This window comes from Pelodiscus sinensis, chromosome 4 (assembly GCF_052426305.1).
Source record: "Pelodiscus sinensis isolate ZL-2025 chromosome 4, ASM5242630v1, whole genome shotgun sequence".
Taxonomy (NCBI): domain Eukaryota; kingdom Metazoa; phylum Chordata; order Testudines; family Trionychidae; genus Pelodiscus; species Pelodiscus sinensis.
Window position 1 is genome coordinate 59,268,316 of NC_143055.1, and position 25,770 is coordinate 59,294,085.

The window sequence follows — 25,770 nt, forward strand, 5'->3', positions numbered from 1 at the left end:
ACCCTTCGCCATCCCCTTCTACAGGAGATAGATGAACTTATCCTTTACCACTGTGGCATTTCCCAAATTTTGTCCTACATCAAGGACCAGGCAGATTCCCCACAAAGGCTGCAGAATAAAGAGAGGGAATGAACCCAGGCAAAGCAGATTGAAAGAAAAGTCTAGCTGTGTGCTTGGATACATTCTGCAATTGATATTCTTCTTTTATAGCCATCTCCTAGGCAGAATTAACATTTGCTAGGTGGATTCTGAAAAAAATTAAACAACAATTTTGTGTTTAATGGAATTGCTCACATGCATAAAGTTAAACGTGCATAAGTCTTTGCAACATCAGAGCCTTGTTTCATAAAATGGAAGAACAATGGAGCCATATTACAAATCAATGTTATCAGATACAATAGATTTTAAATAGTATGTCATTTTGCATTGTTTTATCGTAGCACTTTTGTCTCAAAAATATTTCTTAGTTTAGTGTTGATTCCTGTCCATGAACGTAGGTTTAAATATGTCTTAATATCGTCATGGTTACAGTATCAAAATTCTGTTTGGTTTCCTTTCTATTCTACAGATCTCTAAGCCGTATACATCTAAAAATGGAGATGTGCACTAAAACACAAAGCGGAATTTAATGTGCAAGTAACAGTGGATTTTAAATGACACATTACAATGCACAGCAGTGTAGGTGACAATATCATTCTAAGATTATAATTAAGTATGTGGGAAAAGAGAATATCTGTATGGGAATGAAATCTTTTGCAGCCAAATTATAAAAAAACTACATGTTGCAAAGCTCTCATAAAACATCACGACCAGATTAATCATTAAAAATAAGCCCTCTGTGTTGAATAAACGTAGGGGGTAATCAATAGACAAAAACATTTTTATAATATTACCTCATGTTACCCCCTCTTTTATTATGCACCTTGTACTTGATGTGGTTGAACAACTAGTGCTGAAAATAGAGATGCAACTGGTCTACACATTTTCTTGCAACAGATGCCCACGAATATGTGAGAAGCACAACAATTAGTTCTATGATGATTATATGAAAAATAGGCCTTTAATGGCACTTGTGTGTGTATTAGAAGAAGAAGAAGAACTGGAAGTACATTTAGACAGGGCTGACATTCTTGAAATTGCATTTGATTTGCAGCTGATTCAGAACTCATTAAAGTCAATGGAAGTCTCCCAGGACATCAGGGCACTTCAGATCTTGTTTTCAGTGATGTTATAAATATCATTCTGAAAGCAAAACAAGCCACTATCATAATAAGTAACACCGTATAAACAGAAATGCAATTTAAATTAAATTTAGTAAGACAGTTTTCTTATATAATCAATTCAAATAGTGAGACATTATTTAATTTATTACGGGTGGAGCAATTTCCCATTTTAAGACTTTTCTTTTTCTTATAATTTTGACAAATGTTTATAGCCTTGACTGGAATTTTCCCTGTAAAATGCACTGTTTGGTCCACATTAAAAGATTCTTCTGACCTTTTCTTTGAGAAGCTATACTGCCTACACTTTGGAGGTTGTGAGTGAAATTTGGCAGGAGCACAGCCTTTGCATCAGGAAAGAGTTTTTTGATGCCCCTGTGAAAATCTGCCAAAATTTGGCAAAGTTAGGAGCATCTGAAAAATCAGTTTGCACATTCACAGTGGAGATTTGCAAGAGTTTAGCATGTAAAAAAATCTCTGAAAATTTCATCCGTGCTGAGCATGCTCAAGCCCAGAGTGGCAAAGGATTCCTCTGGACTTTCCTTGCAGTTTCTATTGTGAGCCATCCTTAGCCCAGCGCCAAAACTGAAAAACGGGTGTTTTTGCATCTAGGCATCCTGGAGAACAAAGGTGATTTGAATTCAGAGGGACCAAAAGCTGAATCTGAAGTGGCGTAGACTGGGTCAAGGAGCCTGAGTGTCGGTGTTCATAGCAGGGCAGAACAGGAGCAGTCCAATTATTTGTTGTCTGTTTGTTTCTCAGAGAACAGTACAGTCAGCTGTCAGATACTTCCTGGAGCTTTGAAAAGGGAGAGGCGCATGCCTGCAGGGCAAGGCAACAGAGGTCACAAAACATCGAGCACAGCTATCAGGGAAGGCATTGTGGGATACTGGCAGAAGCCAGTCCTATCAGCAAAACAAACAAAAGAGTCCATGGTGGTTCTTTCTTCACAGTAAAGGGAAGTGTGAAAGTTTTTTGTTGCCAAAACTGGGTGCTTTTCCTGACAAAAGTTGCATCACAGCGTGTACACTCTGGGGGTATGTCTACACTACCCCTCTAGTTCGAACAAGCGGGGTAATGTATGCATACCACACTTGCTATTGAAGCCCAGGATTTGAATTTCCCGGGCTTCATTAGCATAAGCTGGGAGCCGCCATTTTTAAATCCCCGCTGCTTCGAACCCCGTGCAGCGCGGCTACACGGGGCTCGAACTAGGTAGTTCGGACTAGGTTCCTATTCCGAACTACCATTACTCCTCGTGAAACAAGGTGTACCGGTAGTTCGGAATAGGCACCCTAGTCCGAACTACCTAGTTCGAGCCCCGTGTAGCCGCGCTGCACGGGGTTCGAAGCAGCGGGGATTTAAAAATGGCGGCTCCCCGCTTATGCTAATAAAGCCCGGGAAATTCAAATCCCGGGCTTCATTAGCAAGTGCGGTATGCATACATTACCCTCCTAGTTCGAACTAGGAGGGTAGTGTAGACATACCCTGACTGTTTTGTTACCAAAAGGCAGTTTTTGGTACAAAAACTTGTAGTGGAGACAAAGCCTAAATGAACACTATCTTCTTCACCTGAGGTATACTGGGGAGGGGGAAGGGGAAGCAGGCAGGGTGATGGAGCTAAAAGATTTGTAAGGATCTCCAAAAACCTAGTAATCTTCAGCCAAAGATGACTAAATTGAAAAAATCCTAATACAAGCTGCAAATAATCCTTAAAGACAATAACAATCTACTATGCTGGAAGGGAATAACATGTGGGATTCCGCAGGGGTCTGTTGTGGGACTGGTTCTATTCAGTATCTTCATCAACAATATAGATGATGGCATAGAGCAGGGCTACTCAACTTTGGAAACCCTGGGGACCACAATGATACTCACAGCATATGCTGAGGGCTGCAATTTAAGTGTGGTTGCATGTACATGCAAATATATATGCAAATAGCTTCTTTCACACTGACAGGCATGAATACAAAGCACTTCTACAATGCCCCAGTGCTCATGGCACCTCGTCCCTGGGGGCTAGAAACGCTGACACTCTGTATCCATCTGTTCCAGCCAGCCCATAATGTTCACCCTGCCTGGGAGACACCTCGCCGTTGTGGAGAATATTCCCAGCAGAGGCAACGTTCAAAGGATCCCGCCCCCTGGCTGCATGTTGAGCCCCATGTAAACCCAAACCACACCACGGGCTGCAAACAAATGGGCTGTGGGCCACATATGGCCCATAAGCCGCGTGTTGAGTAGCCCTGGCATAGAGAGTACAATTATTAAGTTTGCAGATGATACCAAGCTGCGAGGAGTTACAAGTGTTTTGGAGGATAGGGTCAAAATTCAAAAATATCTGGACAAACTAGAGAAATGGTCTGAGGCAAACAGGAGGAAGTTTAATAAGGACAAATACAAAGTGCTCCACTTAGGAAGGAACAATCAGATGCACACATACAGAATGGAAAGTGATTGTCTAGGAAGGAGTACTGCAGAAAGGGATTTAAGGGTCATAGTGTGCCACAAGTTAAACATGAGTCAACAGTGCAAAAAAAGCAAAAATGATTCTGGGATGCATTAACAAGAGTTTTGTGAGCAAGATATGAGAAGTCATTCTTCCTCTCTACTCTGCACTGATTAGGCCTCATTTGGAGTATTATGTCCACTTCTGGGCACCGCATTTCAAGAAAGCTATGGACAAATTAGAGAAGGTCCATAGAAGAGTAATAAAAATGATTAAAGGTCTGGAAAACATGGTCTATGAGGGAAGACTGAAAGAATTAGGCTTGTTTTGTTTAGAAAAGAGAAGACTGAGAGGGGATATGATAGTGGTTTTCAAGTATCTAAAAGGGTGCTACAAGGGGGAGGAAGAAAAATTGTTCTTCTTGGCCTCTGATGATAGGACAAGAAGCAGTGGGCTTAAATTGCTGCTAGGGAGACTTAACTTCCTTATTGTCAGGGTGGTTAAACACTGGTCTAAATTGCCTGGGGAGGCTGTGGAATCTCCATCACTGGAGATATTTAAGAGCAGGTTAGACGGACATGTATCAGGGATTATTTATACAGTGCCTGGCGCTGCCATAGGGCATGGGACTGGACTTGATGAGCTCTCGAGGTTCCTTCCAGTTCTAAGACTCTATGATTCTACTTATATTTTACAAAATGTAAAAAAAAATGCATGCATTGTAAAAATTCTCCCCGATCTAGACAAGATGAATTCCACTGAAAGGTCCTGTGGCTATAAATATGATCTGACTGATCAGTGTAATTTACTATCAACCTAGGCTATGTCTACTCTACAGAGGTTTTTTTTTTTTTTTCAGAAAAATGGCAATTTTTCTGAAAAAACTTGAATTACGTCCACATGGCAATCATGTTCTTTCAAAAGAAAATGGAAAGAACAGAGAGGTTTTTCCAACAGAGGTAATCCCCTTTCTACGAGGAAGAAACCTTTTTCCGAAAGTGCTCTTTTGGAAAAAGGCGTGTGTGGACGGGGGGAAATGGTTTTCTTTCAAAAGAAGAGGCCTCCTGGAAATAACACAGGGGCCCTCGTGGCTACTCCATCCAAAGTAATCACAACTCTATTGTTCCTGTCTCCTGGCACATCTTAAAGCTGCAGGCACCCTGGACAAGCCTTGTGGCAGGAAGTCAGCCTTGGAGCAGCACCGTGACCACACGGCTCTCCCTGCCACAGGTCTGCTCAGCCATGGTGGAGACACAGACCCCCGAGACCTACCTGGCCCTCACAGGGAGCACAAGCAGGGATCCCAGGACCCATCCAGGGGAACCAAGAAGCAGGCACCCTCCTGGTCTGGAGCAGAGATCCTGTCCCTCCTCAAATTGTGGGGAGAGGAGGAGACACTTCAGGATCTCCGCTCCAAGTCCTGCAATGAGGACATTTATGGCGGGATGGCCAAGTCCCTTGTAGAGCACGGAAACCCACCTTGGAACAGGTCCAGAGTAAGGTGAAAGAACTCCCTCAGGGATACATGAGAGCCATAGAGCACAGCTCAAGTTCCGGCCAGGCCCCCACACCTGCCCCTACTACCAGGAGCTGCACCAGATCCTGGGCGATGGGGAAGCCATTTCCCCACCCATCATGGTGGACTCTGGCTTTGACACATCCATCGTCGCTTGTCCAGAGGTCACAGCGGAGGAAGAGGAGGATGACCAGGAACAGCAGCAGGAGAAGGAGGAAGCGAACGACATGGCCACCATCACGCTTTCCTTGGAGCCAGTTCCCGTGACCCTGGACATCTCCCAGGATCATCTGATGTTGGGGAGGGATCTTCAGGTGAGTGCTCTGTTTGTCACGCACACAGGGTGGGGGAGATGTGTGCAGAGGGGGAGTGGTGTGAACATTGCTCAGTGTTCCCTCACGGCCAGTGTCTACCCCCTACCCCAGGAAGAAGGCCTTCCCCTTCCTCTCCACAATGTTGTGGAGGATACAACATGATGACACCACCTCAGGGATGTTGTGCTCTCTCCATGTCTAGGTGGGTCAGGAGGCACCTGAACTGTGCCTTGAGATGGTCAAAGGTGCATTCAACCTGAATCTTGGTCCAATTGAGGTGGACATTAAATTGATCCCTGCTGGGGTCCAGGTGGCTGGTTTAAAGCTTCATAAGCCACAGCATCAGGGGGTAGACTGTTTCCCCCATGATGCACAGTGGCATCTGCACATCCCCAACCGCAAAATAATGGCAGGGGAAGAATGTGCCCACCTCCTGCTTCCCATAGAGGCTGGAGTTTCTGAAGATGCAGGCATCATGTGCCCTGCCCAACCACCTGACATAAATGTTTGTGAACTGTCCATGGTGGTTGACCCAGGCCTGCAGCACCATTGAGAAGTAGCCCTTGCGGTTGATATACTGGGCTGCTCAATGTTGAGGTGCGCGAATCGGGATGTTGGTCCCATCAATCACTCCACCATAGTTTGGGAACCCCAGGGCAGCAAATCTGAACACGATGGGGTCCAGGTCTCTCAGGCGGATGATCCTCCGCAGCAGGATGGAGATGATGGCCCTCTCAACCTGCAGAAGGAGACAAACAAACACACAAAACAGAGAATGAGAGAGGGGGGTGCCTGAGCCCTTGGGAGGTGCCCACCCTCTCATTGTCCTCCTCAAATGTCCCAGGAGCCACTCCCTATTAGGCCACCCCCCCCCCCCCCCATCAGCAGAGCTGTGTGAGGGAGGGATGGCACAACCCCCCGTGGATGGGGCTTCCCCCCCACACACACTCCACCTCCCCTGTTTCCCAAGGGTTCCCCTTTTCCAGGACTCTCCCCTCCCCCCTCATGCAGGGACTGCAGCCTGAGAGTGCCTTACCTCCATGAGGAGGGCCCCAACAGTGGACTTCCCCACTCCAAATTGGTTGCCCACCAACCGGTAACTGTCTGGGGTGGCGAGCTTCCATATGGTGATTGCAACCCTCTTCTCCAGGGGGATGGTGAGCTGGAGGTGGGTGTTGTCAGAGGGCAGGGCAAGCCAGGCACACAGCTCCAAAAAGGTGGCCTTCTGCACACGAAAGTTTTGGAACCACTGCTGGTTGTCCCACTGCTACATGTCCGGTCCCACCAGTCAGAACTGGTGTCCAGCCTCCAGAAACTCCTCTCCGCAAGGGTGTTGCTTCCGCACCCAGGGAGAGAGGGTCCCAAGAATGAGCACTACAAATTGCTGCAGAAACTGCAGCATGGCCATGTGGGGCCCTTGCATGCCCAGGGGCAACTCCAGCTCCAGGGAAAAGACAAAAGCTGTGGCATCCAAAAAACCTGGGCAACCACAGCATGCACTGCAAGAGCTTTGCTGTCCCTCGAAGAGGTAGGCAAGCATGCAGCAGAAGCAGAGAAACGGCTATCCAAGGGCGTCCCTTTAAGTGCATGTCTCTGCTAGGCTCCGGCACCAACACTCGGAAGCAACTGGTGACCTAAAGCCCTGCGTGAAGTGGTTCCGGGTGGCCTTACATACGAGAGAGCATCCAATCAGTCTGGACCCTATCTTTTGAAATAGCAGATCGTTTTTTTGATACATTTGGCTAATGTGGATGCTCTCTTTCGGAAGAAGTTTTTTCAGAAGAGCTCTTCCGGAAAAGCTTCTTCTGAAAGAAGCCTGCAGTCTAGATGTAGCCTACTGTCATCACACATTCAGAATCAGGGAAGGATACTGTATTGACAGTGTTAAGGATGAACTTGTTTCTGACCTTGGCTTGGCTGTCTGGAATACTAAGCCAAAGCAGTAAACAGTTGCTCTCTCCATCTTTTAAGAACATTACGAGCTGTTAACGAAGAAAAGACTGATGATGTGCATTCTAGTATTTTAACTCAGTGAGGCACACAAACCATTCTGTCCCCCAAAATGCAATAATCAGCAAATCAGATGAATGAACAGAGTATTCAAGTACTTTTATATGAAAGATTGAGAGAGGATGAAATAAGATGACCAGATAATAAAACATGTATCCCCATAGGTAGAATTATATTATTGTTCCTCACAGATGGAGAAATCAGAAACGAGAAAGAGAGTAAATGCCTCTGAGCAGTGAAAATAAAAGTGTTAATTATCATGCTGACTGATTCATTTTTGTGCTTTAGTAAGCATTATCTTTGAATAGAAAGTGTAAGATCCAAGTGTAGGAAATCCTGAGCAATTACATGAATAACAGAGACTGATACGTGTAGTTTAAGTAATAGAGAGAGGAGTTTTTTCTTTAGCTAAGCAGCTAAAATAAAAAATAAGCATAATTTAAGAAAAATTAGACACTAAAGTCTATATTTTGTTATTTCTTCACCGAGTGTCCCCTTTCTTCCATGCTGCAATTGGCAGTGGAAACAGGATAAAAGGGACTTGAAGTGATGCCTTGGTACTTATAACAATGCATTGGAGGAAAGACACATCTAGCAGCATTTTGACAGCATAACCATTAGCCGGGGATTCTAGCAGTACACTCCTGAAAATTGCTATCATCATAGCATCCTAACTAATAAAGGTCAAAAACTGAAGTGCACTTTTTTTTACCTTGCACATAGTATTTTCTTTCTCTCTCTTAGTTTTTTTTCTTAATTTAATGCAGATGTGGATGAAGCTCAATGATGGCTGTTTTTAAAACAGCTTAATATCTTGAGCAAACTAAGTAACATTTATTAGATTTCCTATTTGAAAATGGTCTAACATACTTTTCCCAAGACCATATTGCCTGATAACTTGATACTGAAGGTTGACATGGCTACTGAACCAGAAAAAGACCAGCAAAAAATATTAGTCTCTTCAACCCTTTTAGCTTCTGTGGTTCGAATACTTTCAGTGAGACCTATTATAGTTTTTGGAATGTGTTGATCAGCACACCAATATATCTAAAAAGACTATCATTCAAACCCAGAAGTCACCATATATGCCTAGCTAAGCAGTTCATCTATTCTGGTGTCCCTTCTCTAGAAGCTGCATATTCTTAATGTTTCAGGATATGTCTACACTACAAAGTTAATTCGAACTAACAGATGTTAGTTCAAATTAACTTTGATAGGTGCTACACAGGCAAACCGCTAGTTCGAACTTAATTCGAACTAGCGGAGTGCTTAATTCGAACTAGGTAAACCTCATTCTACGAGGACTAACACCTAGTTCGAATTAAGGGCTGTGTAGCCACTTAATTCGAACTAGTGGGAGGCTAGCCCTCCCCAGCTTTCCCTGGTAGCCACTCTGGGCACCACCAGGGAAACTCGTCTGCCCCCCTCCCGGCCCCAGAGCCCTTAAAGGGGCACGGGCTGGCTACGATGCCCGTGCCAGGTGCAAGACTGCCAGCACCCAGCGAGCAGACCCTGCACCTGGCATGGCACAAACCAGCCACCCGCTGCCACCCAGCCCTCCACCTCTTCCCAGGACCAGGCTGGTGGCTCTTGGGAGCCTGCCCAGGTCCGCAAGAGGCGGGTGCCCACCTGGTCTAGTGCGGAGATCGTGGACCTCATCCACGACCTCCGCACTAGGCACAGGAAAGTGGCTGTCTAGGGCAGGATAGCTGCCAGCCTGGCCACCCAGGAGCAGGTGTGCATGAAAATCAAGGGGGTCCAGTGAGATCCCCGACCCTGAGCTTAGAATGGCCGTACTGGGTCACACCAAAGGTCCATCTAGACCAGTAGCCTGTCTGCCGACAGCGGCCAACACTAGGTGCCCTGGAGGGGATGGACCGAAGACAATGACCAAGCCATTTGTCTCGTGCCATCCATCTCCAGCCTTCCACAAACAGAGGCCAGGGATACCATTTCTACCCCCTGGCTAATACCATTCCATGGACCCAACCCCCATGACTTTATCTCACTTCTCTTTAAACTCTGTTATAGTTCTAGCCTTCACAGCCTCCTGCAACAAGGAGTTCCACAGGTTGACTATTTGCTTTGTGAAGAAGAACTTTCTTTTATTAGTTTGAAGCCTGCTACCCATTCATTTTATTTGGTGTCCTCTAGTCCTTCTATTATGGGAAGTAATGAAGAACTTTTCTTTATGCACCCTCTCCTTTTCTTATGCTTTTATAGACCTCTATCATATCCCCCCTCAGTCTTCTCTTTTCTAAGCTGAGAAGTCCCAGTCTCTTTAGCCTCTCTTCATATGGGACCTGTTCCAAACCCCTGATCATTTTAGTTGCCCTCCCCTCTCCCACCCTCTCTCTTCCCCTCTCCCACCTCCTTTTCCCAGTCTCCCCGAGTTTTGTTCAATAAAGAGAGTTTCTATTTTTGAACACACGTGTCCTTTATTTTGTACATCAGGAAGGGGGGCTAGGGAGGGGTAAGTGGAAGGAGGTGAGGGAGGAATGGGGTGGCTCTGCGGGCTCCTCGGGGTGGAAGCTCTCCTGCAGCCCCCGATTGACCCCCCTCCCTGGATGGCAGCCTGCAGCAAGTGCAGCCGGGCTGATGGCCGAGTTCTGTGATGTACCGAGTGTGGGCACTCAGGGCACTCCAAGCCAGGACTGCTTTTGCTGTCCCTCATCGAGTTAGACAAGCAAGCGGGGAACCCTGAGAACTGTCTGTCCGGGGTGGGGGTCGGGTCCCTTTAACCACAGCCCTCAGCTAGCCTGAGACAGCAGCTCCACGCTCTAAGTCCTAATCTGATGCCCTGCCGGCACTGCTTCCAGCCATCCTTAACCTCGGTTCATGGTCCACTCAATGTGGACATGCTAGTTCGAATTAGCAAAATGCTAATTCGAACTAGTTTTTAGGTCTAGATGCACTAGTTCGAATTAGCTTAGTTCGAATTAACTAATTTGAATTAAGTTAGTTCGAATTAGTGCTGTAGTGTAGACATACCCTCGCAGAAGAGCACATGTTCATAGTTTTCTCCTGTTCTCCATAACAGCCTTTCACTGGAAATCTTAAAGGCATCATTGAACCTGGTACTTGCAGGCTGATAATAGGGTGGTCAGGTGTCTGGTTTTCAACTAGAAAGTCAGGTCAAAAAGGGGACTTGATGGTATCTGGTCAGATTTACTGCAAGTGGGGGAGGTGTTGTATCATGACCCATGCCAGTCCCTACTCAGCCAGGGCCACCACTCTTTCCCTCTTCAAAGGATGGGGGGAAGAAGGAAGAGCAGGGAGTCATGTGGGTGGGGTAAAGAAGAAAGATCAGGTAGGTGGGGCCTCAGGAGGAAAGGGTAAGGTAGGGACAGGGTTTTGGGAAGAGGCAGGGCAGGGGTGGGCCCTGGGCAAAGGGGTGAGACAGGGATGAGGTTGGAGTGGGGTGAATCAGGGCTTAAGGGGGAGAGGCAGGGCAGAAGAGGTTTTAGCACTCCTCCTTAGAGTTGTCAGTCCTATAATGACATAGATTGTGGGAAATGATGTGAATGGCATTTCCTTTCCTAGTAGCACACAAATATGATGAAGCGCTTTTGAACTAACGGAGTGTTGGAGGATTAGCTAATTAAAAGGATGGCCTTGGATCTGAGTTAATGCTCTGATTCAGGGGCAGATGACCGTTTTGCGGGGCCCCGGGCAGCATAATTTCGCGGGGCCCCCCTTTGCCACGGCGCATGCGCAGTGACGCCACGGCACATGCGTGGGGCTTTTTGAAGCGCGAGGCCCGGGGCAGCCGCCCCGTTCGCTCTGCCCTGCTCTGATTTCATATGAAGTGACTGAACAGCGCCTACTCTGTGCCCTACTAAGATTCTTTATAATCCAGCATTAAAAATCTATATTAAAAAGTCTCAAGATTGCACAAATTATATTGTAAAGTTCTTAAATGCAATAACAATAGTTTGAAAAAATAGGGATTGAAAAGGAATACACCAGGAAAATAAAAATAAAAAAGATGGATCTTTAAAAACATGCCCATGTGATTTTTTTGAACTGCAAAAGCTGACATCAAAATATAAACCCCCTGCAAGGTGAATACATTTCCTCTGCTCGTTTGCTCCCTTCTCTTCACAGCTGGTAAATTTCTTTCTTACTTTGTGGCTGAAAGGGCAAGCAGATACAATTAAGGCTGTAATGAGCTCCTCAGTGGAAATGTATCATCTTTCTCACATTTGAATATGATGTCCTTTCCATCATTCTGTCCATATCTTATAACTTTGCTTTTATCCTTTATTTAGCCCTTTCTCCTTTCCCCAGCTAGGCTTTTTACATTGATTGAACAAAGCTGATTTCTCCTGGCAATCTCTGTGGGGTTGGCTATTCTTTTCTGAAATTTCTGGAGTATGTATTTCGTCCTGTTGTTATCATTGTAATGCACAGGAGCCCCAATCCTGGACCACGACCAAAGTTCTATCTAATCTTTTCCATCTATGTGCATGTGTGTGGATTTTTTTTCCATCTTGTGTATGGAATAAATTTTATGTACCACCAGCAGAAACAAAAAACCAGCTGTGAGCACTCTGTTAATTAGCTGGGTGACATTTGAATCTTTCCTGAGTAGGCTGCACAAGTGCCCAGCTTACATGGAACACGGGCCATTCTGCTGTGGGCTGTACAGCACAAAGCGAAAGATAGTTCCCTGCTATAAGAAAAAAGGCGACAGCTAAAGACAAGGGGATACAAGAAAACTATGATATGATATGGAACCATGATTGCTCCAATAGGCACTGCCAGTTGGGCTTTTAAAAGTGTGATCAGCAGCGCAGCAGGGAACCAGGGCTAAGGCAGGTTCCCTATCTGCCCTGGCTCCATGCTTCTCCCAGAAGTTGCTGCCAGGTTTCTGTGGCCCTTACGTGCATGGGGTGGCCAGATACTGGGAGGCTCCATGCACTGGGCCTGCCCAAAATGCTGGTTCCGCAGCTCCCATTGGCTGAGAACCGTGACCAATGAGAGCTGCAGGGAGCAGCATCTGTGGGCATGAGGGCAGTGCACAGAGTTTCCCAGCTGTCCATGTGCCTGGAGGCCACAGTGACCCTCTCACACCCTGCACCCCAAACCTGTGTCCCAGCCCTGAGGCCTCTCCCATACCCCAAAATCCTCCTACCTGGCCTCACCCTTGAGCCTGCTCCCCAAATGGAACCCTCAACCCCCGACACAGCCCTCAACCCCCTGTCTCAGGCTGGAGCCCTTTCCTGTACTCCAAACCCCTTATCCCAGAGCCCATACCCCCAACTAGAACCCTCACCCCCCTGCACTCCAAACTCCTGGCCCAGACCAGAGCCCTCTCCTGAACCTCAAAAACCCTCATCCTTGGCCTCACCCCTAACACCACACCCCCAAACTGGAGCCCTCATTCCCCATGCCTCAACCCCCTCCCTTATCCTGGAGCCCTCTCCAGTACCCTGAACTCCTCATTTTTTTTGTCTCAGAGCCTGTACCCCCAGCCAAGAGCCCATACTCCCACCTGCACCCCAAATCCCTGCCTCAGCCCAGGGATAAAAGCGTGTAATGAATGAAGGGGAGATGAGGTCAATGGGGGGCCTTGGCGAAAGGGTGGGGCATAGGCAGGGCCTCAGGGAAAAGGCAAGGTAGGTGGAAGAATGTTTGGTTTTGTCCTGTTAGAAATTTGGCAACCCAAGCTGCATGGCATTTAACTCTTACTCCAGATATCTAAAGAAGATATTAAAATGGAGAGCCGAAAGGAAACAGTTGGAAATTTAAAAAAAAATAGGAGATGGGCAGATGGAGGAATAGGGAAAATGGAGGCCTTAAAAGCATTCAGACTTAAAATCAAACTAAAGCTCAGAAATTGTAAAGATTCATGTATGAACTACACATACCTGCTGGGTGTGCTGTCCTAGCCCACGTAGTGGCACTTTTGAGACAATTTATAGAAAGAATCCTGAGTCTGATGTACAGCCTTGGCTGAGAGCCAGCTGGCTTTTAGCTCAGGCTCTAGAGCAAGGGTGGGCAATAATTTTTGCCCCAGGGCCACTTCAAATTTTTGCCCCAGGCCACCCCGGAAGGGCCGGAGCCTAAATGGGAAGGGGCAGAGCTGGGGGTGGGGAAGCCCCCTTCCCCCCCTTCTCACTAGGCACCCATGCCCTGGAAGAGGCTTGGCACACTTCCCACCCCCAGGCCAATCAGGGCCTGGGGAATGGGAGAGTGTGGGAAGCCTCCTCCCACCCTGCGAGGAGCACATGACACTTTGAAGTGCCGCGGGCTCCTTGCAGGGCCGGGGCAGGGTGAAAGAAGCTTCATGCAGCTCCCCAGGCCCTGATTGGCCTGGGGGCGGAAGAGCATGTGAAGCCTGCTCCGCTCTCCCCCTCGCCCTGCAAGCAGCGCGCAGCGCTTCAAAACACCACGTGCTCCTGGTAGGGTGGGAGGAGACTTTGCATGCTCCCCCACCCCCAAGCCAATTAAGGCTGGGGGGCAGAAGCAGAGCAGAGAAGGCTTTGGGCACTCCCCACCCCAGGATCTAATTGGCCTTGGGGCACAGGAGCAGCAGGGCCTCTGTGGGCCGGACCCACTTGGGAGGACGGATCCAGCCTGCGGAAGCCCTTTTGCCCACCCCTGCTGTAGAGGCTCATGCACTAAGCTCCAAAGATCCCAGGTTTGATTTCCCCTGCTGGCTATACACATGTAGCAAGTATAAGTAGTTAATAGTAACTTTGCTAAGTATAAGTTTCTTAGTCATAGTTTCTTTGGCTATTTATATGAGGAAGAATAGTAGCTCTTTTGCTTTAAATAGGGGTGAGGTATGTAAGACTATATTAGGCATGAAACCAGTAGACAGCATCATGCATACCATTTGTGTAAACAGAAGACTGGTCATTTTGAGTAGCATTGAACAGTAGAAGACTGGTCAGATTGGGTAGGAACAAAAGAGCAAATGGGGTCAAAATGGCTTTCATATTAAAGTGGCAGCTGAAATTCTTAGCAGTGCTATTTCATTTCCAAGAAGATGTAGTAAACACTTTTAGAAAAAGTTCAAAACTATTATTATATGAAACATAATTTTATTTCTATGTAATGTGTATCCATGTCTCGAGAGAGAGCTTTGTGTTGCTAAACTCTCCATCTTCTTTCTGTCAACACTTAAGGCAAACTCAAGTACCTGGAGTGGTTCTGTACTTGTGCTAAATGCCACTTGTGATTCTCTAAAGCTGCAACAGCACAAGCTAAGAGATACTGATGCCAGGGCAGTACAAAGCAGTATTTTAAAATGATTTTAGTATTTGTAATTGAGCTCAACAGAGAAAAAAAATGGAAGTTGTCACATCTGGGTTACATTTAGCTATCCAAGTACATAATCTGATTCATAAGAACATAAGAACGGCCATACTTGGGTCAGACCAAAGGTCCATCTAGCCCAGTATCCAGTCTACCAACATTGGCCAGCACCAGGTGCCCCAGAGAGGGTGGACCAAAGACAATGATCAAGCGATTTGTCTCCTGCCATCCCTCTCCAGCCTCTGACAAACAGAGGCCAAGGACACCATTTTATCCCCTGGCTAATAGCCTTTTATGGACCTAACCTCCATGAATTTATCCAGCTTCTCTTTAAACTCTATTATAGTCCTAGCCTTCACAGCCTCCTCTGGCAAGGAGTTCCACAGGTTGACAACACGCTGTGTGAAGAAGAACTTCCTTTTATTAGTTTTAAACCTGCTACCCATTAATTTCATTTGGTATCATGGGCTAAGCATTGACTTACCACAAAGGATTTATTATTCTGAAAGGAACCCCTGATAGATCTTGTTTGTTTGTTTTGTTGAAGTACAGTTTCTTATAGCTAATCTGTTTTTGCTGTGGTTTATTACTATAGAAGTAAAGAGATAGAGTGGGAGGCAGAGAGAGGATATACAAATATTCTGATGAATGTCTACTAAGTCAATCTTAGTTTATTTATCCTAAACTTAGAATAAATTAACGGTACACATTTGACTGTGGAATACAATACATTGTTATTTTAACAATTTTAAATATATAATTTTTTGTTTTTGTGGACAAATTAGCCACAACCACCTATCCCCTTCTTAGTGACCGTGCTATGCCAGCTGAGCTTTCATTATGCAATCTTGCCTGACTACACTTATTGGTCAAATGCTATAGAATGGAGATAGCACTACCCAAAGTGACATAGGGATGTGTGTATTTTGTATAGGAAAGACAAAGAGGGACAGAGCAAATGATGCATATAATGACCTCTCAGTGAAAGCACATCACTCCCTATGGAAGTGCTGTGAATTGTGAGAAGAAAAGATGTCTACTGAGAGGAATGGTTATAAATTAGAAATGGCTATTTATGGTTGTTTTATCTTCACACATCTAATCAGTTCCATACCCTGTGGAGAGAGCACCAGTGCAATATACACTGTGACATATGAATATTGAAACTGCAAGTGCCACCTATTTATAGGAGATTTGTAAATGATTCTTAGTTTGCAAAATACCTAGTATACAAATGATGCAAATAACCAGTTGCTATGTTCCTACTATTTGTGCTCATTACTATGATTTAATGAACCAGTTTTTTATCCCCTACAGTGAATTGTAAGCCCTAGGGTAGTGACATTAAATTTTTTTGCCCAGAAATTGTTGTAGGATGTCTGTCTTTCATTTAGACTGGGATGACCAACCTGCAATTCTTGAGCCACATGCGGCTCTTTGCTCATAGAAATGCAGCTCTTATTAGGGTTACCATACACCCAGCTTTTCCCAGACATGTCTTCATTTTCCCATGTTAAATTGCTGTCCGACCGGCTTATTTAAAACACGCAAAATGTCCATGAATCAGGGAGGGGACAGCGGCACCTGCCTTCAAGGGATTGTTGGATTGTCTTTCGGAGCCGTGAACCTGGACTGTTCATGGCTGCTCTGCGCATACACCCAGCGCCTGGAAGGAAAAGCATGTAGCTGCAGTGGTGGCTCCAATGAGCCCCAGTGTGTTAATGTTGTTAAAAGAATTTGGGGCTGCCTGGCTCTGGGGGAGGAGAGGTGGATTGGCTTAGAGCAGTGGGGATGAGGGTGTCTGGCTCTGGGGGAGGTGCAGGTGCATTGGGTTGGAGGGGGGGGGGTGCCTGGCTCTGGGGAAGGGGAGGTGCATTGGGTTGGAGTGGGGGGAGGGGGACTGGAGGTGCCTGGCTCTGAGGGATGGGTGGGTGCATTGGGTTGGAGCAGGGGCGGCTGGGGGTTTCTGACCTTGGGGGGTTCATTGGGTTGGAGCTGGGGGAGGAGTGGGTGCATTGGGTTGGAGCGGGGCGGGCTGGGGGTGCCTGTCTCTGGGGGAGTGGGAGGGTATTGGGTTAGAGCAGGGATGTTGGGGGTGCCTTAGGGTTATAGCTAAATATATAATACGTGCCTTATAGAGTTATAAAAATAAATATATAATATGTGGCTCTTTGCACTACTATCCACAGCTATTTTGGCTTTCTAACTGGTTGGCCAACTCTGATTTAGACTTTTGAGAATAAACTTGCTGGATGACATTTTCAAAAGCACCCGAGTTCCATTTTCAAAAAGTAATGAAAGTCAATAGGGTTAGGCTCCTAAGTCATTGAAACACTTTTGTAAATTTTACCTGTTAACTTTAAATGTGGTTATTCAACATACAAAGCACTTTCTCAGGCTTTACCCTTTTTGTGAGATGTCTATTAAGCATTAACATGAGCGGGTGCTTCCAGTGGAGCAATGTAACACGCTTGAAGATTCATTTGTATTATCATTGCATTCTGATACTGAGCCTGTGTTCATGAAGAACATTGAGAAATAGCTTGAACCCAGGAGTTTGTGGACCGCTTCCTCCTAAATTTGCTGGGCTTCTTTATTTCTCATTGTTGTTATTAATTCCTAGTGAAACCACATTAAACTCCAGGCCAGATTCTCAACTGGTATAAAATGGCATGCTCTATTGAAGTTGAGAACTGCATTGATTTACACCAGAAGAGGAGGACATAGATTTTAGTACATTTAATTAATTTTAATTAAAGTCTTTGTAATTTAGTAAAGACATTGCAAATAATTTTAGATATCCCATCTTCCTGTAGCGATCCATCTTGCACCCACCAAACCTTTCTTCCCCAGCTTCCCCACTCAGATCCCAGAAATCTCTTCCCACATTTGCAATGTCCCTTTGGGTATTCCCCACAAACCTAGCTGTCACAAGCTTCTCTACCAAGCTATCTAGACACCCAGACACCTCTACAAACACAGATATCCTCAGTCTCTGCCACCCTGCTGTCTCCTGGATAAACCCACAAAACCCAATTCCCCCCACTTAAACTTTTAACCCCACTTACTGAGATTGTTCCCATTTTACCTCACGTCATCCACACAAACACAATTTCCCTTTTTTACTACTCACCCCCAATTATATCAATTTGTCATGTTACTTTCTGTGCCACCAGTTGCAGCAGCCTCATCTCCCTCTGTCATTGGCAATTAGTCTGAAACAAATCTTTCGAGTATTATGGAAAAACCTAAGAGAAGAAAAGAAAATTAAGAGGCATCACCTGTTCCTATGAGTTTTGACTCTGCAAGTTCTGAGTACCAGCAAAACTTGAAATGGAAGCACCAATTGGCACTTATGTTTGAATGCTATTGCTGGTGTTAATTCCATCATTGCTATACAATTCAGCAAAATAACTGGTTTTAGTGCCATGCAGCTATCTGATAAAAACATGATTGCATGCAGTGGTGTTGTAACCATGTTGGTCTCAGGATAGTTAGAGAGGCATGGTGAATGAGGTATTATTTTTTATTGGACCAACTTCTGTAGGAGTGAAAAACAAGCTTTCAGCCTAGAGAGAGCTCTTCTTCAGGTTCATTTCCCAGACCAGAGGCAGAGCTATGTGTAAACTTGGAAACTTGTCTCTCTCTCACCATCAAAAGTTGGTTCAACAAAAGATATTTACCTTGTGTTCCTGATAAAAACAATTGGCTTTTAGAGAGTGCCCACATTTGTCACCTTTTCTTTCTCCTCCATCAAATATATAATGTGGCAAACAATAATACAGCTACTGCAGACTCGTTAATCCCCACTAAAACAGCTTCCATGGTATTTGAACTGATTGTGACTATTCCATCACTGCCGTGAATTCAGTGATTAATTTCCTCTCTCCCCCGCTCCCAGTTTTGCACATACTTTATCCACCAAACTACAGTCCTTCATTAGAACTCAAGCAGTGAATCTGTCAAACAAGATTAATGCAGATCTGACTCCCCACCCTCACAAATCCTGCAAGCCCCTTCCTCCTCACCTGCTTCTCAAGCATCTGGATGGTGCCATGCAGCTATCTGATTAAAAATGTGCTTGCATGCAGTGGTGTTGTAATCATGTTGGTCTCAGGATAATGGGAGAGGCATGGTGAATGCCGTATTATCTTTTATTTTATCTAGCTACCTAACAAAAGCCAAATCTATCAATTGCTTGCGAAATCACACAGAGACATGGATCCTGTTGCTTAGCAGTTTGCAATCAGTAATACGTGGCCATAATCATTTACTGAAGATGCTTTTCTGTTGAATTGTGGGTAGTAAAGTATCCGTTATAGTGATGATGCCTAGTAAGGGGTGCATACTGGAATTCACTTGATGACAATACATTGTTTGCCATAAAATCGTATTTTCAGTTTGATAATGTTTGTACTTCTGGGGGAAAGACGGGATAAATCAAAGGGATGTATTTGAACTTATGAAAAAAGCATCAGCTCCTACCATTTTTAGGTGGCATCCATCTATTTTTGTGGAAATAGTGCTGACTACCTTTGAGAAATATTTGGTTCCCTAAGTTATGTTCAAACAATTCACTTGGATTCTTAAAACCAAGAGTGCATTTTTGCAGGTGGCTGATCCATCAAATGATACACTAATAGGGAATAGGGTTTTTGTTTGTTTTATATAGTAGTTGTGAATATTTTATCTAAGCTACATTTTCATCCCAAATGGAAAAAGTGTATTAAGAAGTGATAAATGACAATTAGTAATAACATGAGCCTTTTAATTTATTTCACCCAAAGGACATTGAACTGACAATATTACATTTCTGTTCATCTAGGCCCAGGTTCAGAAATGTATGTAAATGACTGCCTTACTTAACATGAGTAATCTCATTGATTACAGTGGGCTATATTCATTCATTTATTTATTTAGATTTAAAATAATTGAGAAAATTCCCTCCTTCCTGACTTCATAAGACATTAATGATTAAATAAAATCCCTGCAGCATTAAAGTAATTATTCAAAGAGAAACTCCCCAGACAGCAACTCCCCAGTCAGTGACTCCCTACCCAAAAAGGGTTCCCTACCTCTCCCATAAATAAAGAAAACATTGAAACCTTTTGTATTGGACATAATATTTTACTTTATTTAAAATGAAGTTTGATAAACTAACATGAGAAAGTTAAAACTCTTAATCTGTTTCATAATTTAAATTAGACTGTCCTTACTAGCTGCAGCTGGTTCAGAAAATAAGGTCACTGTACCCAGCAGAGTAGTTCTTATCCCTGCCCCCTTCCACCTGAGGCCCCACCCCTTCTGGGTTGGCCCATGGTCACTTCCAAAATTTGTGAAGTGGCCCCCTTTCCAAAATTATTGCCCACCCCTGTTTTAGAGCTATAACATTCTGACTATTTTTACCAGGTCGAGGAGCAAGTTCCACATTACTGAAGTACAGACAGAAAACACCCTGACAGCTGTCTCCTATCTTTTATAATGAGAGGGATCCAGCTGTAGCACCCCTCTTGGGCACAACCATGGCACAGGGAGAATGCCATGATGCAGTTTTGATGGAGCTGCATCTTGTATTAACTTACGTGCATGCACAGAAGACCAGGATTTGCTCCTAATCCTTTATATGCATGTGAGAGATCAAGTTCTTCAAAAATGTATTTGATGATTTGTATGTAGCTTGCTGTAGAGAGTAGTCTCCTTAGACGTATACAAACTATCCTTGGAAAAAAGAAGAAAGTATTGTGTGAGAAACTGGCATTAACTAAACTCACTTTAGATCAACTCCACCTGCTAGAAATTATGTTGACATCTTAGGGTATGTCTAGACTACATGGCTTCGTCGACTGAGCCATGTAGATGAGTTTACTAGACATAGGAAAATTCTTCATTTACATAAAAAATCATAGCTTCATTTACATCAAAATGGCCACCGCGCTGTGCCAATCAGCTGTGTGGCGGCACAGCAGGGCAGTCTGGACATGCCACGGTGGACAAGGGAAGCCTTTGTCGATCGCTCCGTTATGCCTTGTGAAATGAGGTTTACCAGAGCAGTCGGCAAAGGCTTCCCTTGTTGACTGCGGCATGCCCAGACTGCCCCGCTGTGCCACCAAACAGCTGATCGGCACAGCGTGGTGGCCATTTTTATGTAAATGAAGCGAAGATTATTTAAATTGCCACTTCATTTTCCTATGTCTAGTAAACTCATCTACATGGCTGTGTCGACGGAGCCATGTAGTCTAGACATACCCTTAGTATACCCTGTTGTTGAGAGCATGAGTAGTGTTACATTTTATATTCTTTTCGTGGGAGCACCACTGATTGAGTTCCAAGCAAAAGAGCAAAACAAACAAAAAACCTTTAAAATGCTGACTCCTGTAGCAGCATGAAAACACTCCAAGAATTTGATGCTTTCAAGAATTCTTTGTGATTGTTATAGAAGTTTATAAATTGTCTGACTGCAACTTTAGTCATCCCAGTATTATTCCTTAACTTCTATGGTGTTTTAACATTTGCTTGCTCCTTCCCTTAATGTATAATGAAATAAATTGGCTTTTAATAGTATTATCCATGTTAAAATGCCTTATTTGAGTGAGGAATCTTACAGTCATCTTATGAGGCATTCTTAAAAACAACTGTGAATTTCAACAGCAGTACAAAATACATTCTGCATAGGCATCAGGATGGGAGAATAAATTGATAGAGGTTTCAGCCTTAGAGCTGCAATTCACCCAATTCCTCGTGATTTCAGTGACTGTTCAGGATACTCAGTGCCACCCAGTTTGTTTATTAATTACAGTAGCTCCCAGAAGTTCTCCTGAGATTGGGGCCTCATTTAATGTGGTGCCACATTGTAACCTCTGTGCCATTCTGATAATATACACAGTCATTCTTTAAAATGACAGATCAAGGAACAGTATGTGGTAAAAATAGTGGGGAAAGTATTGTGAAGAATAGTTTTGTATTAAATATTAAACTGATTTTACTCTTTTCCTATCCCTGTTTGTGGTGTAGGAACAGGAAGGGAGGGATGATGATTTTAAGTCACTCTTACGCTCCAATGCTTGGCTCTTTGGGAGACATGCTCCCCAGTGGTGTAAAATGAAACAGCCTTTAGATGTAAAGAGCTGAGAATAGCCAGAGTGCAGTTTGTTCTGTATGTGGCCCCTCTGTTCCCAGCACATGAAGTTGAGGGAGAAGTATAAAGCCATTTTGGCAGCACTGTACTGACTGAGCAATCCCCTTATATCAGGGGTGTTCCCTGCAACTTTGTTCCCAGCCCTTTCTGCAACTCTCTGCCTCTTTACTGTGCTTTTAAGCCAGTGAAGCATCTGGAATGGGCTAGACAGAAGATAGACTCTAGCTAGCCTCTAAACAGTCAAATAGTATCCATTACAGTTGCGACAAACTGTCTGCATTGGGGAAATTCAATTCCAGCTTGTCATATCTCAAATCAGAGTGATAAACTCAGGCACAGCATCCAGAGTTAAGGCCAAAATACTGGATTTAATTTAAGATGTCCTTCCTCCTCTTTGATGGTTGTTTCCTTGTTTGATATTTGTTTCTTTGCTTGTTTGTATTTGTTGATATTTGTTTTCTTGGTTATTTGTTTTTAAATATGATAAATAGTAGGAATTTACAAATCCAAGAGAATCAAACTGTTCTGGCTTCCTGAATTAATGTATTTATAATTTGTTTTTGTGCATATTATTATCCTTTCAGGGACAGACAGATGAATTTGGAAACCTTCCTGTGTTAGGGCCTGTTCCTGTATCTACTAAAGTCAATTGGAATTTTGCCATTGATTTCCATGCGGGCGCGAACAGGTCCTAAATCCGTACTTAGTAATTATAGCAACAAGTGGTGAAAATCACAACATCAGTAAAAATATCCATATTATCTTATACATAAAGGAACAAATCTACAACATTAATACTGGGGAAAGTGTTAATAACTTTGGCTGTTTAAAAATGTGTTCCTTGTCTTTCTTGTATATCTGTCTATAGGAAAGCATCAAATAAGACATGTAAAGAGCTTTTTTTTATTTTAGACATTTCATTACGTGAGTTGCTCTTTAGTTAATAATCTACAGACCAAAAATCAATTGCAAATTTCATCTCAAAACAAATGTTTACAGCTGAGATACTAACCATTTGAAAACAGGGTAGGTTATAATGGAAGTGTTGACTCAACTTTAACTTCAGAGGCAGACACAAGTGGTGTCAGTTTAATTAAAGCCTGTGTTTAAAATAAGGCTATCCTTGAAATGACATTGATTCACCAGTGTCTCCCTTTCCTCCCACCCCAGAAATACTGATGACATTTTATACCACATGCTATTGCATTGTGACAAAGTAACAGATAATTTTGTTTTCTGCAGGAAAACTGAAGACTTTTATAGCAAATTTTCCAGTGTCATAATGAATACAGGTATGCTGTTTCTGTGAGACATTTCTTTATCTTTTACATCTTTTATTTAATAAGCAAACTAGGGACCAAATTATTAAATGTTTATACACAAATTACACTAAGCTCATACTGAAATTAAACTAAACAGGATGTTATTTTAATAGTATGTTTGTATATGTGTATTTATATGTACCTCATCAAATATACATACATGTTTATGTATGAATATATATGAAATATGCATGTTTGTATGTGTTGTACCTGTGTGTTCATATATGTATATTGTATGTGTGTATAATACAATTATTGGCAATACATATATATATATGTGTGTGTTCTGCAGCACAATAGTATGCGTAATAGCCAAGGGAAAATGGCATCTCTTTATCTCTGGAAAACAGTGCTAAACTGGTTTCAGTTCTATAACAGCTTATTATCAGTCAATTATTTTAGGTGGGATTGTATAAACAAAAAAAATAAATTCAGAGGATGAAAAATTGAATAGGAGCCAACAATGTTTTAAAACAGGCTGAGGAATATTAGCAAGAGGTGGGTGAGATGTAGGAGGCAATTGTTCTGTTCTGCTTGACACTGGTGAGGCCTCAGCTGGAGTTGTGTGTCTAGTTTTGGGACACTACACTTTAAGAAAGATTTGGACAAATTGGAAAGAGTCCAAAGGAGAACAAGAAAAAGGATAAAAAGTTTAAATAATAGGATCTGTGAGGAAAGGAAAAAACTGGGCATGTTTATTCTTGAGAAAAGAGCACTATGGTGGGAACTGGTAATGGTCTTCAGATATATTAAGGGCTGTTATAAAGATGGCAGTGATCAATTATTCTTCATGTGCAGTAAAGGCAGAACAAAAAGTAATCAAATTAATCTTTGGCAAGAGATATTTGTTAGGTATGAGGAAAAACTTTACATCTAAAGCATAAATAAGTACTGAAACAGATAACCAAGGGATGTTGTGAAATGCCTGTAATTGGAGGATGTTAAGAATAGGTTAAAGAAACATCTTTTCAGGGACTGTGCAGCCTTGGCACAGAGGAAGAGATTAAATGATCTCTCTAGTTCCCTTCCAAGCCTACATTTCTATGATTTGATATACAGGCAGTCCCCGAGTTACGCGGATCCGACTTATGTCGGATCCGCAGTTACGAACGGGGCCGTCTCCCTGGTCTCCAGCAGACCAGGGAGAGGAAGCAAAGCGGCGGAGCACGCGGGCAGTGGACAGCCCAGACGCATCTGGGCTGTCCGCTGCCCTTGTGTTCCGCGGCTTTGCTCCCCGTCCCCCTGGTCTGCAGACCAGGGAGAGGGGGAGCAAAGCAGAGCAAAGCCAAGGAGCCCGAGGGCAGCAGGACAGCCACGGCACGTCTGGGCTGTCCCGCTGCCCCCGTGCTCTGCGGCTTTGCTCCGGACGCCTGTGGTACAGCAGCTGGGGCGCTGCCGGTTGGTCACGTAGCGCCACTCTGGGCGCTACTGGACCAACCCGGCAGCACCCCAGCTGCTCTGCCCCAGGCGTCCTGATTCAGCCACTGCTGGTCAGTTTCAGCAGCGGCTGAATCAGGACACTTGGGGCAGAGCAGCTTGGGTGCTGCTGGGTTGGTCCAGTAGCGACGAGGAGCAGCGGCGCTACTGGACCAACCCAGCAGCACCCCAGCTGCTCTGCCCCAGGAGTCCCCAAGTCAGCCGCTGCTGAAACTGACCAGTGGTTAACTACAGGAAGCCCTTGCCCCGGGCTTCCTGGAATCAGCCGCTGATCAGTTTCAGCAGCAGCTGACTTGGGGATGCCTGGGGTTCTTATGTTGAATCCGTATGTAAGTCAGAACTGGCGTCCAGATTCAGCCGCTGTTGAAACTGATCAGTTTCAGCAGCGGCTGAATCTGGACGCCAGTTCCGACTTACATACCGATTCAACTTAAGAACAAACCTACATTCCCTATCTTGTACGTAACCCGGGGACTGCTTGTACATTCAGATTATCTTTCAAGCTTCTGTCACAGAAATGTCAAATCTGGTCTTAACTAAAACACAAATTGTAGAATGTTTGCTTTATGGTCTTTTACAAAGTACAAAGAAGTACAAAATAGTTTGATCCTACACTATAGAAATCAGTGGGAGTTATTCCACTGTCTTTAATGGGAGCTAGATTGGCCTGTATAGTGGACAAGTGAAATCCTGGCCCCATTGGAGTCAATAGCAAAATTTACAGTTATTTCTGTGGAGCCATGATTTCACCCATTGAGCACATAAATAACTACCATCACCCAGATTAACTCTGAGCTACAATATTAGAGAGAGTGAATTCTCTAAACACAACAAATATGCTGAAGGAGCAAATCAGCTCATGTAATTTTTTATTCATCTGAAGGTTATATCATTTTATATTCACTAACTGGCGGGTCACACAAGAGTTTAAGAAAACATTTATTTATTTATTATTATTATTATTATTATTATTATTATAAAAAAATTTCCTTGTGCCCAAAGATACAATACAAATGAAGTTAAGGTGATTATGAAGCACTCTTTAGCTGATAGAATTATGATAGAAGAGGTAACTCAGCTAATCACAAATTTGACTACAAT

At 44.0% G+C, this 25,770-nt stretch overlaps 1 protein-coding gene across 7 annotated transcripts in view; it reads left to right on the forward strand.

The window, feature by feature from the left end:
* SORBS2 (sorbin and SH3 domain containing 2) overlaps nucleotides 1-25,770 on the forward strand; it is a 258,991-nt gene that overhangs the window by 101,430 nt on the left and 131,791 nt on the right. For 6 of the 7 annotated variants that reach the window (XM_089777891.1, XM_089777889.1, XM_075930310.2 and 3 more), the window contains exon 3: nucleotides 23,153-23,202. Coding sequence is in view for 2 of the 7 variants with exons in the window: in XM_089777889.1 (XP_089634015.1) it covers nucleotides 23,193-23,202 (10 nt within the window). In the remaining 5 variants the exon portion in view is untranslated. Of the gene's footprint in view, nucleotides 1-5,347; nucleotides 5,500-23,152; nucleotides 23,203-25,770 lie in introns of all 7 variants that reach the window. The other variant, XM_089777890.1, reaches the window with a different exon arrangement.